Source organism: Schistocerca piceifrons, chromosome 8 (assembly GCF_021461385.2).
Source record: "Schistocerca piceifrons isolate TAMUIC-IGC-003096 chromosome 8, iqSchPice1.1, whole genome shotgun sequence".
Taxonomy (NCBI): domain Eukaryota; kingdom Metazoa; phylum Arthropoda; class Insecta; order Orthoptera; family Acrididae; genus Schistocerca; species Schistocerca piceifrons.
The window spans coordinates 318,663,752-318,682,675 of record NC_060145.1 but is presented as its reverse complement, the minus strand read 5'-3'; the positions used below and the strand labels follow the sequence as shown (position 1 = coordinate 318,682,675).

General features: G+C 39.5%; 1 protein-coding gene and 1 non-coding gene across 2 annotated transcripts in view; both read left to right on the top strand.

Moving 5' to 3' along the window:
* The window catches only part of LOC124711814 (synaptotagmin-7-like), a 540,385-nt gene extending 527,015 nt beyond the window's left edge, over window positions 1–13,370 (top strand). Inside the window, exons 9-10 of the mRNA XM_047242038.1 lie at window positions 9,140–9,352; window positions 11,803–13,370. Coding sequence (XP_047097994.1) covers window positions 9,140–9,352; window positions 11,803–11,903 — 314 coding nt within the window. The 3' untranslated portion in view covers window positions 11,904–13,370. The remainder of the gene's footprint in view (window positions 1–9,139; window positions 9,353–11,802) is intronic.
* Window positions 13,371–18,478: 5,108 nt separating this feature from the next.
* Trnal-caa lies at window positions 18,479–18,553 on the top strand. Its single transcript has one exon. It is a non-coding gene; the product is annotated as a tRNA-Leu (tRNA).
* The last annotated feature ends 371 nt before the right edge of the window (window positions 18,554–18,924 follow it).

The following is an 18,924-nucleotide window of genomic DNA, read 5'->3' as shown; positions in this document are numbered from 1 at the left end:
TTTGGGCTTTTACAACAGAACTTCAAGTACTTACATTACTAAAAATAAATCTATAAATCTTCTTGTACCTTGAGAGAAGTGCTTATTTACGCATCCTCCTCCATTTCTCACCTTTACATATTTATATAGCTCCGGACAATCGCCTCGCAAGCACTTTTTTTTTTTTAATACTAACTTAAAATTAAATTGAAATTCTTGGTGCAACCCCAATTTCCTGCTTCAGCTTGTTGAAGAAATATCAGTTCAATGTCCATCACTATAAACAATTTTCCCATACTTAACATTTAATACTTAAAGTTTACATGTAGTAGCCGTTACCATAAGTCGGTGCGCTGTTCAACACAATACTTATCATTAACAGTTCACACAAGGAAATTTCCAGTACGCAAGAGGTAAGAAACCAAAACAGATTCTATCTGCAGTTGGAGCTGTGTCTGTAAACTAACTCTTTGTTTCAATGGACCAGTCGCTCCCGATATGGAGCAACCCTGAATCGGCAATAATAAAACTTTTGAAACAGAAGACACCTGTCTGAAGAGACATGATGACATCACATTGATGTTTGCTCCTGTATCAACAATGGCTGTGACAGGAATGTTGGCAATAGAAATCTTAATCGAAGCCTGGACCTGTTCATCATAAATGTCATTAATGTCTTGAGCTTCTAGGTCAGGTGCAAGGTCATCTCGTAAGTCGGTCTCATGGTCGTACCGTATCGCATTAGCATACTCAGAATCAGAGTATTCATTAGTGCCCCCACTCAAAATCCGCAGCGACCTCTTGGAGGCTGAAAGGCGCTGCCTCTAATTTTCCGCAGGATGTTTAGTCTGTTTGTCACTCATAGCCTTAAGTGTTTGTTCCGTTTCATATTGGTGCTGGTTATGTGGTACAAATGCCGGTGTAAAGGGGTAAAATCCACTGGGTGCATTCACTTGTGAATAGAATACTTGAGACGGCTGCTGTTGCCCGATCTTTTGGTTGCCGGCAAAACCATTTCCTTGTGAAGGAAAGTTCGCATTTGGTACCGTTTGAAAATTGTTCCGCGGTCCTCTATTCTGTGAAAAGTTGTTCTGATGTGCTGGGTGGCCTCCGCCTTGCCCATGCCACTTGCTATATTTCGACCTATAACTTTGATTGTACACTGGCCCATTTGAAAAATTACCACTAGTTTGTGGAGAATTTCCATGCTGCTCAGGCGGAGAATTAAAGGGTGGGTTTCCGTACTGATGTTGTACCTGGTGGTTGTAAATTGGGTGGTATCTCTGCTGATTACTGTAATTGGTTTTCTGCTTCCATTTAAAGTTATTGCCGTTTGCGTTTTCATAACGGCTGGCAGGTTGGCAACAGCGGTCGCAGTAGCTCGCTCTCTCCTTCGGCGCATTGTTGTCCGCGTGCGATGCACTCTGCTGGCTGCCAGGGAAGAATTTGCCGCTGCCAACCTTGGAGCGCACATCCTCGCTAATTAAATCTAAGGAATCCAGCACAGAAAGGAATGCATCCGTGTCGTCTTCGGACACATTTACTAGTTTCTCTCTAATAGACACAGGGAGTTTGCTTTTGAGAATCATAATTACGTCCTTGGAAGAAATCGGAGAATCCCAGAATTTAATTTTTGCTAGATACTTCTCGAAGTATCGCCGGAGACTTCCATGCTTCTCATTGAAAATTTCCGCACTATACACCTCCTTCCTTAATCTCTGCTGTACCCCATTACTCCAAAATTTTGCCTAGAACATTTTCTCAAACTCTTCATAATTCCTACACGTGTCTACCATTTCCGTTCCCCATAATGCTGCATCACCAGTAATAAAGCCAGTGACGAACTGGATACGCTGTCTGTCTGTCCAGCTCCTGGGAAATACGCCGGAAAAATTCTTTAGGAACACGATGGGGTGTATTTCTCGCTTCTGCGGATGAAAAACAGGAAAAGTGCGATGCTTAATCACACTTTCCTCTTGCATTAAACTCACGATTGTGGGCGGATCATTTATTTTCCCTACTCGGGACTCAACAGGACTGTTGTTTTGCATGTAATCAGGCGGTGAACGATAAGGAGTTGACTGACATTCGTCACCGTCTAAAGAGTTGTTCCCTATAGTTTGCGTATGCGTGTGCGGATTTTCTACCCAGTTTCTCAGCATTCTGACTTCGTCCACTACTTGCTGCTTCCACTCGGGAAGATCCCGTGTAGGTGTCCTCCGAACCTGTCCCAATTCAGAAACCACTGTGTCTCCCGACTTACCAGGAGCAGCTAAGATTTCATAAGTTACATCCTTGACAGTCTCCCTAAGCTCCTCCCTGACCTTCTTTTCGATAAAAATATCTTTACCCTTTATTCATTCACCGTAGTGTTCCGACAATGCCTCCGCGTGTGCTTTCGCGGTGCTCTTAACCTGTTCTTCAATATTGATCGACAGATCCTCCACTACACCTTCAATGTCAGGTACTGCATTTCTAACTGAGTTTATTTCTTTGGTAGCTGCCTGAATTTTTGTGTTTAATGTTCCAGATACTTCAGCTATTTCACTTTTCACCTGTTTCTGCATTTTCTGAATTTGATCACTGATCTTAGTTTGCACCTCACCCAAATGGGTATTTAATTCAGCCGTAATTTCTTTATGCAGATCTGTTTTGATTGTGCCTAGCTGTGTTTTTAATGATTCGCTTACAGCATCTAATCGGACGTTAACAGCCTCAATTTGTGTTTTTACTGATTCGCTTACAGCATCGAATCGGGCGTTAACAGTCTCACTTTGTGTTTTTACTGATTCGCTTACAGCATCTAATCGGGCGTTAACAGTCTCATTTTGTGTTTTTATAGTCTCATTTACTGCGTCAAACTGTTGTTTCAGCATTTCCATTAACGCACCGAGGTCATTTGTAGCTGCAGCGGGAAGAGTTTGGACTTTAGGGTCACTTTCCCCTGTTACAGACACGGTTAGTTCAGTTTCCACACGGGAACCTACCGTTCGCGATCGTAAAGGGTATGGAATACTATTAACGTCTTCACTCCCGTCTCCTGTTGTCACCTGTCTCTGTTTACTATCTGGCTATCTGCTATTTTCGTTAGTAAATCACGTGCTACGCAAGGCTTTCGTCGTTTGTCAGTGACGTGGTGAGTCCGCTAAGAGCACCACTCTCGCGTGAGCAACAAATGAAATTCCATCTGGCGAGAAGACAAGATGGGACCTAAGCGTTTCAGACAAATGAATGAAGATGCTCTTCACTGCAAATTGCACACAATATCCGCAATGTTGAAAATGTAATACAGCTATACTAACAATGGGGAGAAATAATTTCTATTATCAGACTACGAAGAATTTTACTTTGAAAGATAAAATAAAGCAGATTTTCTATAGCGGGAAGGAGATAGAAAGGATGTGGATCGACTTGGAAAAGCAACGTTGCTACTGAAGCACTACACTGCGTATGCAAAATTCTGACTTACTTTTTCATGGCTTGATTACCGCTATGTTGTCTCAGCAAATTCACGTCTCGTCTCTTTTCTTTTCTCTTGGTAATTAAACTGCGTTATTGACCAGCATATTTTCCGTCATTCTCACAGAGAGATGATGTGTACATGAAACGACAGAACATTTATTAACACAAGCACATAGAAAATTTTCCAAGAATTTGAACTAATTTTTGGTCAAGTCCCTGTTCGGGCGCCAAGTGTGATGTTACAAAATAAAAGTGATGTTGTTATTCAATGGAAAGTTGGAAATTGAGATTTAGCTTACTGTTTTATCAATCACAATTGGCGTAAGAATCATGGATTGACCATTGTCATAAAATATTGTATTATGAAATGTGAATAGCTCTTTACTTGCAGTTTCGCGTAGCTTGAGGCAGTCACAACTAGCGTGCTATTGATTAAGAAATTGCGTTATCGTCTTTCTAATTACTTCATGATCGTAGATACGATTATACCCGGTTGTGAAGTTATTGTTATGACAAAACAATTTCCTAAGGGACCAGAAAGTTCTTAAGGGCGCAAAAACAACTGTAACATCACACAAAAGGGAAATTCAGTATTAAAGCTGATGCAAGAAGACGATAAAACAGTTTTCTTTTTATCAATGTAACACGCACATTGGACTGCTGATCTTGGTGTCTGTAATATTAGCAAAATGCATAATTAAAATTAAAATAATACTGAGGAAATAATAGGAATGAGCACTGCTAAATGATTCAGTATTCCCAGAACAAATATTTATTATAACTAAGATATATCGTACCTTAAGCTTAGTACTACAATGACGGTAGATTTTTATGTCCGTATCATGTCCATTGAGCGCTCTTTTATATGGCCATTGTCTTCTTTGAGTCGCTCGTGCGTCGTCACGGTAAGTTATAACAGTTCTTTACACTTGACTCAAACTTAGACATAACACGTTTTTACACATTTAGTAAAAATTTAGATCAGACTGCCACAAATCTGCGTCCGTCCTACTTGAGAAAAACAGTACAAGTCTTTTTAGCGCTCAAGGCTTCATTTGTTCTCCAGCGAACAAAATAGTGAAGGATCGCATATCTATCCGTATTTTTCTGTTTATATTGCCGCCCAAAGACGACGAATTACATTATTTAGAAAATTCCACCGTCGCCATGCGACGCCTCATTATACATTAATCATTATTTACAAACAAGTATCCGCCTTCTGGCTGAAAGTATTAACTACTCGTATTTGCTGTCTTAATGAAGTCAAAAATAGCGAATATCACACCATGACAACAATATCATCCAGATAATTGAAGGGCTTATTTAAATAGTGGTACAAGTCCATTTTTGTTCATTTTGAGATACAGAGTCCTAAAGTTAAATGAGTGCTGAAAAATCTGCAGTTGAGATACCAGAAATATTCAAGCATATGGCTTCTTGCTACAGATGAACCTTTCTTTCTGTTTGTTTGGATCATTAGTTTCAGAAGCATTATAGGCAGAAAAGTGGAGGTAATGGACTTGTACCACTATTGAAATAAGCCCTTCAATTAATGCAACTCAGGACAGGCATAATCAGTTGCTCTAAAAATCATTGGAAAATAGCAGGGGCACTAGCCACACCAAAAGGAAGGCACAAATATTGCTAGAGACCAAAAGGAGTACTCAAAAACAGAACTTGCTGAGACTCTGTGTCCACAGCAACCTGCAGATATGCTTCAGACAAATCAATTTTAGAAAATTGCTGGCCACCCGATATTTCTGCCAACAGTTCCTCCAAGAATGGGAATAGGACACATATCCAGGATCAACTGTACATTGACAGTAGTACTGAAGTCACCACAGAAGTGAAGTTTTCCCAATGGCGTCTTACCTACAATCAGTGGATACAACCATTCACTAACTATACCAGGTAGCAACACCCCTGCAGATTGAAGTCTGTCCAGTTCTGCTTTCACTTGATCTTTCAGGGTGACAGAAGCAGGATGCAAATGACGCAAAAAAGGCTGAGCCATGGATTTCAAAGAAATATGAGCAGAAAAATTTGTAACATGCCCTATACCTTCCAAAAACAAATCCAAAAGCACCCCATACAATGTTTACAATACCTGAAATCCGTCAAGCCTGAAAAAGTTCTCAACACCGGAATTGGCAGCCATAAAAAATGTAATGGAACAAATCACTGACTTGTAAAGGCAGATGCCATAAATTGTCCTAACAGGGCAATAATTTGTTTGTTATAAGTGAAGAGCTTCCATGTGACCAGTGTCAATAGTGGTGACCCTAACTCACATAGCTTTGAAAATTCAATAATGTCACTGCAGCATCTGTGTTAACCTGTAGCCAGAGCACTTGGTAAAAACCATTTAACTCGATAAACAACTTGGGTGAAGTCACACAATTTACGTCCTTGTCCATATCCTGAGCAACTTTCTCGCAAATGACACATTCAGGCAATGTGGCCTTTCTTCTGGCAAGCATTACAAGTAGCCCAGTGCTTGGGGCATGCCAAACATTCATGCTGAACAAAACAGAAAGGTCCAGACAAAAACAGAGAATACTGATGCTGGCACTGTAGTGAGTGCGACTGCTTGGGACACCTTGGTCTACTTGGCACTGGGCCCGCATGTTTACCGCCACCACTGCAGCTTCCTGGGCAAGCTATATGTCATCCTAAGGGGCGCATCTTGTGACACTACTGCCACATCACCCCACACTTCAATCTGATAATCCACTGCCCAATAAACTTCAAAAGATTCTGATATTTGCAAAACTTTTGCCAACGGAGATTTTCACAGAGTAAGGCCTTCTGGTGCACTCCCTTTTCTAGAGCTAAACAGAAGTGGAGACTGGACCAGAGGTAAAACAGAAAGATGATGAGAAAACAGGACTTGTGGCATGGCTTATGTTCCAAACAGGCCCAACCAGAGGCTGCAACTGTTGATGATGATGATGATGACTGAACTACAATCCAGCCCTCAACATTAAGATTGAATGTGAAATAAAGAACTATCTAAGCTATAAAAACAATGTGACAGAATGCACCAGTATGCCATACGGGTACCCCTGACAAAAAAGAATCAGAACCACAGATTTTGATATGTGGGATGACATAAATTTTGCTGTGGTTGAAGCAATGTAAAACAAATGTTGTATTCACATTTTTAAAATTCCCAAAAAGCATTAAAATAACATTTTAAGAAATCAAAATTTCAAAAAACCCACTGGCTGTAACTGAACCAACAACAATCCCAAGATAACAACCACTATCTCTGCTTGGCCATGCACTGGCTCATACATAAAAATAAAATAAATCATGATCCCAATCTTATTATTAGCAAAGATACATTTGTAAGGTTATAATGAAAAATTACATATCCATTAAAACTTAAGTGCACTTATTGGTATGTTTTACAATAATGCAAAAAAGGTTTGATATAATTCATTTTCTTGAATAATTTGTTTTTCATAGAAAATTTCATAAAAGTATGAATTGTAAACAATTATTTCTAAAACAATACTAATTTCCTACCGAATAACATAATTATTTCAGTTACTGGCATATAAGTAAGTTCTTGTTCAAGAATTACATTTTTTAGTTTTTGAAGTTACTAACTACTTTATTTCATACATTACTAAGAAGTCTTTTCATTTCTATGCTGATATTCTAGGACTTTCAAAATGATAATTTTATATAAAAGTACCTATACTATAAAATAAAGTTAATATTCCTTTAGATGTGACAGATTTGTCACAAAAACTCAAAAAATGTTATTGCTAACTATTAAAACTTGTGATTTTGTTGTTTAGACAATGTGTCAATTGGAGTATAATCTATAGTTCTTCCATAAAATATTATCTAACAAATAGTAAATTTGAAATGTGGTTGTAATAAAGTACAATACTCAATGCTGTGCACCAAGAAATACATTAAAAGCAGTTTATTGAGTAATATACTAAGTCTATCATACATTCCAATATGTTACAAGACGCTGTACCATATTTCCATGAGTGGAAGCAGCTGGTGTGCTGCCGTGTGGCCTCGCCAGAATGTGCAAAGTTAATTGGAAAGCCACCCCTGTGCCTCTGCACGCTGTTGAAATATTTGCTGGTGGACCACCACCTCCTCCTCCTCCTCCTCCTCCTCTCCCCACAGATTTTTGACAGTGCTGGGCCTAACTTCTTTTTCCTAGTCTTGGGAAGTCCCATAATTCATCATTACAAATGAATTCATTGAATATTGGTGCCAATTGGCTGATGTCAGCTGACAGCATCAGCTTGAGCAATTGATTAAAAATACATTGGAATCAGCTACTGTAGTGTTGCTGCCTGACTTTATCAGGTGAGGTTAGAACAATCTCTTTTTCTTCATCCCTGCACCCAACTGCAGTACTAACAAGTAAGACATATGATTTCCCATTCTCTGCTGTACTGCTGCTGATTTAATGGTGAACACCATGACCAGTGAAATGCCTCTCACATGACTTAGGCACAATATTATATAATAATAAGTGGAAAAGGGGCTCTAATTGATACCTGAACTAGTTGTATCTCGCCTGGAAAAATATTACCAAAGACTGCATTTTTACCATTAATCATCTTATAGACAGGCACTGATTCAATCGTAAAAGCACAATGAAGGTACTGGTAGAGACAGAACACATCCTTTACTGTCATTATTCTAATGTGATAAACACTTAACTTTAATAGTGCTTGTTGATGGGCACCTGTTCTGTCTTTCATCTTCAAAAGAATTTCTATCGTGCCAGCATTCAGTGGACCAATTAAAGATTGTGGCCAGGTTACAGTGTATGCTGCCTCAACATCTCTTTCATGGGACATTTGTTAAAAATGCTGTACTGACTTATTCCAGAGACACTCCTAATGCCTCTAGAGCTAATACATGGATTATGAGCAGCAGCTGCCATAACATCTATTTTGTTCACTCCACTTGCTGCAGGCTTGCCTCTTAGCCTCTGTGTGGCATTCCAGTGCTCCTTGCACATTCTTTAAACTAACATTCTTGTTGTATGCCATCGGCCATAATACATTTGTTCATATAAGTCAACTACTCTCCCTGTGTTCCATATGCATTCACTTGGTTTTGGAAAGACATCATGCCCCCACCCCTCCACCCCACCCCCTCCTCTCTCCTTTCAGATTAACCGGTATTTGATGCATGTGATCTACATGGACAGAATAGCAAGGTAAATTTTCCATTTATCCTGTATCACAGTGCTGCAACACTCTATTCCCTCCTTATCTAATAAGACATCTTTTGTAATTTGGATATGAATTCCTGCTCAAGACAGCAATTAGTTTCTTCATCAAAACAGATAAATCCTAAAGTTCTTAATATTTCAATTTCCCCTAGTCTACTTATGATATTCAGAGACTGAAACATGGCTGAATTCCTCTCTTTGAGAAATAGATACTAGCAGCGAAATTACTGTAGCCCCTTTTCAAAAAATGAAATTGACACCAGTCTCTTTGTAATTAATATAACAGTGACAAGAGACTATAGATGTCTTAGTGTAATGAAATGGTTCCAGAAATATTTGTGGTGAGCAGCTTAGCGAAATCTAAGTGAAGAACTTGCTGAAATAACAGTTATCATAACAATTGCACCAGTTGTTTCAGGACATAACTGGAATACTATCCAACTCCGTTTACTGACATTCTCCCATCATCTGTTTCAGATCCCTATGTGAAAGTGTGGCTTCAGTTTGGAGACAAGCGTATCGAGAAGCGTAAGACACCAGTGTACAAATGCACTCTAAATCCAATTTTTGATGAATCCTTCAGCTTCAATGTTCCTTGGGAGAAAATAAGAGAATGTTCTCTGGATGTTCAGGTTATGGATTTTGATAACATTGGAAGAAATGAGCTTATTGGACGCATTATGCTTGCTGGTAAGTCTAGATGTAGATTTATTGGCACTATGACAACAAGAGAACACATAAAGTTAGGCATGCAAGAATAAAACATGGGATTCATAATTGTCAATCAGAGCTCCATACCATGATACAACTATTTCCACGATGCCCCAAACCACAGTGAAATGGTGGCTTGGTCATCTCTTGCACAACAATATGACAGTTTTCTTCCTACATTTTTGTCTGGCACATGTGACTGATCCTTTGCTTTTTCAGACTAACAAAGCAGAATGTTTCATCATACTACTATGTCCCAAAAGTCTTTTAATGCACAGTGACTCTCTCTCTCTCTCTCTCTCTCTCTCTCTCTCTCTCTCTGTGTGTGTGTGTGTGTGTGTGTGTGTGTGTGTGTGTGTGTGTGTGTGTGTGTGTGTTTGTTTTTATATACCATATTCACATACCATTGTAGATAACACAGCACTGTTGCATAATTGTTTGAACAATGAAAAGAAAGACTCCTGACTCCTATTATGATTCCCTGGCATATCAAAGGATATTTTGCAGTGGATAAAAATTTCCATGTGTATGCTCAATTTCACATAGTACATACATTACTGCCCATTAAAATTGCTACACAAGAAGAAATGCAGATGATAAACAGGCATTCATTGGACAAATATATTACACTAGAACTGACATGTGATTACATTTTCATGCATTTTGGGTGCATAGATCCTGAGAAATCAGTACCCAGAACAACCACCTCTGGCCGTAATAACAGCCTTGATACGCCCGGGCATTGAGTCAAACAGAGCTTAGATGGTGTGTACAGGTTCAGCTGCCCATGCAGCTTCAACACGATACACAGTTCATCAAGAGTAGTGACTGGCGTATTGTGACGAGCCAGTTGCTCGGCTACCATTGACCAGACGTTTTCAGTTGGTGAGAGATCTGGAGAATGTGCTGGCCAGGGCAGCAGTCTAACATTTTCTGTATCCAGAAAGGCCTGTATAGGACCTGCAACATGCGGTCGTGCATTATCCTGCTCAAATGTAGGGTTTCACAGGGATCGAATGAAGGGTAGAGCCACGCATTGTAACACATCTGAAATGTAACATCCACTGTTCAAAGTGCCGTCAATGCGAACAAGAGGTGACTGAGACGTGTAACCAATGGCACCCCATACCATCACGCCAGGTGATACGTCAGTATGGCGATGACGAATACACGCTTCCAATATGCGTTCACCACGATGTCGCCAAACACAGATGTGACCATCATGATGCTGTAAACAGAACCTGGATTCATCCAAAAAAATGAGGTTTTTGCCATTCATGTACCCATGTTCGTCATTGAGTACACCATCGCAGGCACTCCTGTCTGTGATGCAGCGTCAAGGGTAACCACAGCCATGGTCTCCGAGCTGATAGCCCATGCTGCTGGAAACATTGTCAAACTGTTCGTGCAGATGGTTGTTGTCTTGCAAACATCCCCATCTGTTGACTCAGGGATCGAGACATGGCTGCATGATCCGTTACAGCCATGCAGATAAGATGCCTGTCATCTCGACTGCTAGTGATACAAGGCCATTGGGATCCAGCACAGTGTTCCGTATTACCCTCCTAAACCCACCGATTCCATATTCTGCTAACAGACATTGGATCTCTACCAACATGAGCAGCAATGCCACAATACAATAAATCGCAATTGCGATAGGCTACAATCTGACCTTTATCAAAGTCGGAAACGTGATGGTACACATTTCTCCTCCTTACACGAGGCATCACAACAATGTTTGACCAGGCAATGCCGGTCAACTGCTGTTTGTGTATGAGAAATTGGTTGGAAACTTTCCTCATGTCAGCACGTTGTAGGTGTCGCCGCCGGCGCTAACCTTGTGTGAATGCTCTGAAAAGCTAATCATTTGCATATCATGGCATCTTCTTCCTGTCGGTTAAATTTCACGTCTGTATCATGTCATCTTCATGGTGTAGCAAATTTAATGGCCAGTAGTGCATATTGTATAAAATTGGTAGACTGCAATTGCAACTCAGAATCACACAGGAAGAATCAATTTCTTGGTTATCACATAATGTAGTCTTTAAGGCTGGTGTTAATAATCATGGGCCATGGTTTGTATGTCATAGGATAGAAAGGCTCAAGCAGTTATGTCACACTTCTTGATATCTTGGGTTTTTCTCAAGTTTTTGGTTGGTCTACACTCTGCTGTCATGATGGTATTCCAAATAAAGTATTAAATCTTGTGCTTTCTTTGTAGTAAAAACAGAAATTACATTTTTAATTAGTTGACTGGTCAAAGTGTCATTCCTAAAGGACTGAAATATTCAGTTGTAACACGTGTTTATAAAAGTGAATATAAGCTAAAATTACATGCATTCATTTCTTTTAGAGTAGCACACATTATTTTGCTGCCTCTTTATAATCCTAAATCTTCTATGAATTAAGCGGTGCATTTTGTTGTACAGGTAAAAATGGTTCTGGAGCAACAGAGACAAAACACTGGCAGGAGATGATAACAAAACCACGACAAACAGTCATACAGTGGCATCGACTGAAACCTGAGTAACCAAGTTATGATAGGATCAACAATGAAGTCTACGACAATGGATCTTCTACAAATTAAATAATACTCTGCATTATTTTTACAGTCATAACCCTGTGATCAAATATAATTTGGCAGTGTACATATCTTGTGGAGTGAATTTCTTATGAAGCAGGCTGTGATGAAATTGTCAACATCATAAACTCAGTAAAACTTATGTATATTACAATGAAACAGATGGAACTGCTATGTATTGTCAGTAATAATTATTTTACAGGTACTAAGCATCTTGAATGAATTTTCAGTCATTTATTATGGCATACTTGTTTTGTTTTGTCATAAATTTTATGTAGCATGAAGCTCTTTGTACTCTTACTTAGAGCTATGCGAATCCAATAACAAGTCATACACATGCACATATGTGACACAAACTCAGGAGCTTCTTATAAGCTTTTAATGTAAATTGTGTTTATGATGCTGACCTCTGTAACTCGTGCTGAAATATCTTGCTATCAATGTAATTGTGCTCTCTAGTATATAACAGACATACAAATTCTTTTGAAAAGTCAGAAACGTAAAAAAAAAAAATTACTGAGTCACAAAATTTCATTATTCAACCGTACTTACAGTTAATTTTAAGTATTTAGTTTGTCTAGTTACATATGTTTTAATTAGTTTTTACAAACAATTGTAACAGTACTTCAATATTTTAGTTTCATAAACAAATACCAGAATGACATACTAATACAGTTGATCTTCACAGTAGCTAGTACCTTCCACTCAGAATGCAAAATACTCTCAGCAAGAAACAAAAATTAACAATACATGTATGACAATATGCTACAGTAACTGATTATGGTGTACACCTCCAACAGTTTTTACTGGAATTCCCTTTCAACTGTTTTAAAGAGGATTATATGTTGATACAGTTGTAGATCTTGGTCTTGCATCGACAGATAATTTCCCTAGTAATAGCTGTTGTTCAGTAATTTTGTTAAAATATAAAGTATGTTACAAAATATTAAAATGTGCGGTATTAAATATCAGTAATTGTTCTTTGAAAACTTTTGCATTCATATGAATACAATTTCAAAAGATAACCTTGCTAGAGTTTTCATTTAGTCAGAGGTCTATTAACATTCATTTTGAGTACAATACTGGTGAAACGTAACAGTGAAATGATGTGCAATGTTAAGTAGGCCTAAGTGATAGCTCAAAGCTCAGAAACACAATACAACTACTGTTTGGTGGCTGAACACGCCAAAATTGAAATGGTATCATGACTTCTCCAATCCTCTCCCTCCCCCTCCAATCCTTCCCTCTCTGAGAGGGGGGGGGGGGGGCACCCAGAAAGTGTGCTTTGTCCTTTCAATTGTAAGTTACTCAATTCCGATATTTAACATTAGTTATTATTTAGAAAAATTAATTCCCATAGACTAACTCTAAATTTTGTTCTTGAAGAAAAGGAAAAAGGAATACATATTTCTTTAGCTGTACAAGTTGTTTCATATAGCAACCCCACAGATGAGAAAATCAAAATTTATTGATGAATTTTATATTTGTTTTTTTAATATACGTATGTACTTGTATTGTTTAATATTATAATTTTTTTCTTTCTGCAAACCAAGTTACTTCAGATTAAAATTTAGGTATGGATAAATACATTCAAGTAATAACAAAAAAAAAAAAAAAAAAAAATTTAGACTGTTTGATATGAAAGAAGAGCGTTTACTTATCAATTATTCCACAAGGAGTATTGAAGCAGTATTGACATATGATATATTCCAATTTTAGGGATAAAAGACAAAAACATATGTAAAAAATTGCCAAAATATTTGAAAGATGTACATGTGTATGGCAATTATTTCCAGTTACACCTGTTGCTCCTTTCTTGTCTCAAATAGTGCTGATCAAAGATTAGATGAAATGTATATACAATTTCAAGATTTATGGAAAATAGCAGTAGAAGCGGTGTCTATAATATCTGTATGAACAAAACCACTAGATTTTTGTCTTTCAAACTGATTCAATAAGATCAAAAATAAATAACTGGCACAAGATGAGAACCATCCACCAACTGAAAATTACGAAGTTCATAGCATCTCCATTAGTAATTAGTCAATAATAGGCTGCATATTCCAGGTTTTTTGCAAGCAAAAGTTTACATCATTGCCATCTCTAAACAGCATGAATAACGACAAAACATCAACTTATTCATAATCAGTATGTTATGAAAAGAACAATTCATGAAAACCAAAAATTCTTGCTGTCTGCATGACTGCAGTAAATACGTCAATTTTTTGTCATTATCTACAACATTATCTCCTATTTTTCCATCACTTCACATTGGAGAGGCAGAAAGGATTTAATGTGAGAAATAGTATTAGTAAGAAATTAAAGACAAGATACAATTACATAAAATATTTCAGGTAATATACTGTTAAGCTTTGCTTTAACAGATCTGTGAATGTTCTTCAGTAGATATGTAGGTGTTAATTTAATTTATACTAAATGCAACTGATTAGCTGAGTTGTGTTTTGTGGTTAATTTGTAAAAAAAAAAAAAAAAAAAAAAAAAAAAACAATATACTGTCAGCAGAATGGAAAACAATATTGAGATTGATCCACAAATAAAAGCGCCCACACAATGAACCTACAATAAAAAATAAATAGAAACAACTTCTGTACATCAGATGGCAGTAGATGCTGTCAAACACAAAAATTCTATATTTTGAAAGCAAAGTTTCCATCATTTGGAAAGTATGAAGGACTAAAGGAAATGAAGTTATTCATAAATTAAAGACACAATGTCTCTCAGAGCCAAATTCCTGAATTATCTAATTTCTTAAAACTTTTGTTCTCTTTTGGCAGAGAAGGAATAACTATCATTAGTCTCTCCTACATTTCTCTCTTCTGCCACTTGATGACAAGAAATTTTACATATCTTAATTTCATTGATATATTTAATAATAATCAAATTTTCTTTAAAAACAAATGATAGTTTTAACAAGTGCCTTCAGTATTATGAAAACAATGGCAAGTTACTTGATTCCTTTTTCTCCTACTTAACTCAAGCTAATCTCATAATAAATTTGTTTCTTTGAAGTTGTGCATTAACTATAGCTATTGTCATCAGGCTCATTTCTTTTGATAAACCGAACAGTTATTCCTTACTTGGGAGTTGTTATGTTGTTAAGACTGGACAATAAGTTTTGAGATGCTTTTATCTCACTAAATTTCAAGAAGTTATTGTTGGTGTATGTCTGTAGAAATGTATGTTAGTTCACTCTTGTGATCAGTTCAGTGTGGTGTATGGAACAGATCTAAAAAAATAACTGCTTGCAGTGAAATGAAACAGTACTAACAAAAATTTTTAAAAAATGGCATAATACAGAACAAGGAAGTTTTGTAGCACATGGTCAGTAAATATTATAAATAAAGATATGAATTAATCTGGTATCATACAACAAAAACTGTATAAAAATACTTCCTATAAGGGTACAAGTTTAATTTGTATTACATCAAGAACCCAGTTATCCATATAGTTTGCAGGCTATAAAAGTAAAACAGAGATTTCTAGAGACTGCTGTGTATTGTTTTTATTGAAACATGTCATTGTGACACTTCAGCAATACAGAACTTATGTGTAATATATGTGTAGAAAGTAAATTTCCAAAATGTACTTGTAGTAGTCAGTATAAAAAAAGAAGTATCTGTTAGACAGTAAAAATATATGTCACTTTACATGAAAAGCTGTCAGAGAAGGACTCAATCATAGAATCTTAAAGGTGATGTACTATTTTCCAAAAGATGAAACATACTGTGTTTTGTGAAACGTTAGTTTGTAAATATATTTAAAAAGTTATTAAATACAATAGGATTTCTTTCTAACACAGTGTTGTGATTAACTGTAAAACCCAACATAACAACAATATTTTTAATTTGTGTATCATCACTCACTGAACCTATACCTTTAATTCCATTTTCCTTCAATTTTGTACATTGAAATTATGTTCAACATCATTTGACTGATTTCAAAAGATCAGTCTTCAGTGTGTCTAATATCTGCTTTACACATATCAACACCACACAATATTTAAGAATACTATAAGAACATCTCTGTATTCAGAGTAACAATGCAGGCTAAAATTTCACAATAATGATAACAAATGAAACTTCCTGGCAGATTAAAACTGTGTGCCCGACCGAGACTCGAACTCGGGACCTTTGCCTTTCGCGGGCAAGTGCTCTACCAACTGAGCTACCGAAGCACGACTCACGCCCGGTACTCACAGCTTTACTTCTGCCAGTACCTCGTCTCCTACCTTCCAAACTTTACAGAAGCTCTCCTGCGAACCTTGCAGAACTAGCACTCCTGAAAGAAAGGATATTGCGGAGACATGGCTTAGCCACAGCCTGGGGGATGTTTCCAGAATGAGATTTTCACTCTGCAGCGGAGTGTGCGCTGATATGAAACTTCCTAGCAGATTAAAACTGTGTGCCCGACCGAGACTCGAACTCGGGACCTTTGCCTTTCGCGGGCAAGTGCTCTACCAACTGAGCTACCGAAGCACGACTCACGCCCGGTACTCACAGCTTTACTTCTGCCAGTACCTCGTCTCCTACCTTCCAAACTTTACAGAAGCTCTCCTGCGAACCTTGCAGAACTAGCACTCCTGAAAGAAAGGATATTGCGGAGACATGGCTTAGCCACAGCCTGGGGGATGTTTCCAGAATGAGATTTTCACTCTGCAGCGGAGTGTGCGCTGATATGAAACTTCCTGGCAGATTAAAACTGTGTGCCCGACCGAGACTCGAACTCGGGACCTTTGCCTTTCGCGGGCAAGTGCTCTACCAACTGAGCTACCGAAGCACGACTCACGCCCGGTACTCACAGCTTTACTTCTGCCAGTACCTCGTCTCCTACCTTCCAAACTTTACAGAAGCTCTCCTGCGAACCTTGCAGAACTAGCACTCCTGAAAGAAAGGATATTGCGGAGACATGGCTTAGCCACAGCCTGGGGGATGTTTCCAGAATGAGATTTTCACTCTGCAGCGGAGTGTGCGCTGATATGAAACTTCCTGGCAGATTAAAACTGTGTGCCCGACCGAGACTCGAACTCGGGACCTTTGCCTTTCGCGGGCAAGTGCTCTACCAACTGAGCTACCGAAGCACGACTCACGCCCGGTACTCACAGCTTTACTTCTGCCAGTACCTCGTCTCCTACCTTCCAAACTTTACAGAAGCTCTCCTGCGAACCTTGCAGAACTAGCACTCCTGAAAGAAAGGATATTGCGGAGACATGGCTTAGCCACAGCCTGGGGGATGTTTCCAGAATGAGATTTTCACTCTGCAGCGGAGTGTGCGCTGATATGAAACTTCCTGGCAGATTAAAACTGTGTGCCCGACCGAGACTCGAACTCGGGACCTTTGCCTTTCGCGGGCAAGTGCTCTACCAACTGAGCTACCGAAGCACGACTCACGCCCGGTACTCACAGCTTTACTTCTGCCAGTACCTCGTCTCCTACCTTCCAAACTTTACAGAAGCTCTCCTGCGAACCTTGCAGAACTAGCACTCCTGAAAGAAAGGATATTGCGGAGACATGGCTTAGCCACAGCCTGGGGGATGTTTCCAGAATGAGATTTTCACTCTGCAGCGGAGTGTGCGCTGATATGAAACTTCCTGGCAGATTAAAACTGTGTGCCCGACCGAGACTCGAACTCGGGACCTTTGCCTTTCGCGGGCAAGTGCTCTACCAACTGAGCTACCGAAGCACGACTCACGCCCGGTACTCACAGCTTTACTTCTGCCAGTACCTCGTCTCCTACCTTCCAAACTTTACAGAAGCTCTCCTGCGAACCTTGCAGAACTAGCACTCCTGAAAGAAAGGATATTGCGGAGACATGGCTTAGCCACAGCCTGGGGGATGTTTCCAGAATGAGATTTTCACTCTGCAGCGGAGTGTGCGCTGATATGAAACTTCCTGGCAGATTAAAACTGTGTGCCCGACCGAGACTCGAACTCGGGACCTTTGCCTTTCGCGGGCAAGTGCTCTACCAACTGAGCTACCGAAGCACGACTCACGCCCGGTACTCACAGCTTTACTTCTGCCAGTACCTCGTCTCCTACCTTCCAAACTTTACAGAAGCTCTCCTGCGAACCTTGCAGAACTAGCACTCCTGAAAGAAAGGATATTGCGGAGACATGGCTTAGCCACAGCCTGGGGGATGTTTCCAGAATGAGATTTTCACTCTGCAGCGGAGTGTGCGCTGATATGAAACTTCCGGGCGTGAGTCGTGCTTCGGTAGCTCAGTTGGTAGAGCACTTGCCCGCGAAAGGCAAAGGTCCCGAGTTCGAGTCTCGGTCGGGCACACAGTTTTAATCTGCCAGGAAGTTTCATATCAGCGCACACTCCGCTGCAGAGTGAAAATCTCATTCTGGAAACATCCCCCAGGCTGTGGCTAAGCCATGTCTCCGCAATATCCTTTCTTTCAGGAGTGCTAGTTCTGCAAGGTTCGCAGGAGAGCTTCTGTAAAGTTTGGAAGGTAGGAGACGAGGTACTGGCAGAAGTAAAGCTGTGAGTACCGGGCGTGAGTCGTGCTTCGGTAGCTCAGTTGGTAGAGCACTTGCCCGCAAAAGGCAAAGGTCCCGAGTTCGAGTCTCGGTCGGGCACACAGTTTTAATCTGCCAGGAAGTTTCATATCAGCGCACACTCCGCTGCAGAGTGAAAATCTCATTCTGGAAACATCCCCCAGGCTGTGGCTAAGCCATGTCTCCGCAATATCCTTTCTTTCAGGAGTGCTAGTTCTGCAAGGTTCGCAGGAGAGCTTCTGTAAAGTTTGGAAGGTAGGAGATGAGGTACTGGCAGAAGTAAAGCTGTGAGTACCGGGCGTGAGTCGTGCTTCGGTAGCTCAGTTGGTAGAGCACTTGCCCGCGAAAGGCAAAGGTCCCGAGTTCGAGTCTCGGTCGGGCACACAGTTTTAATCTGCCAGGAAGTTTCATATCAGCGCACACTCCGCTGCAGAGTGAAAATCTCATTCTGGA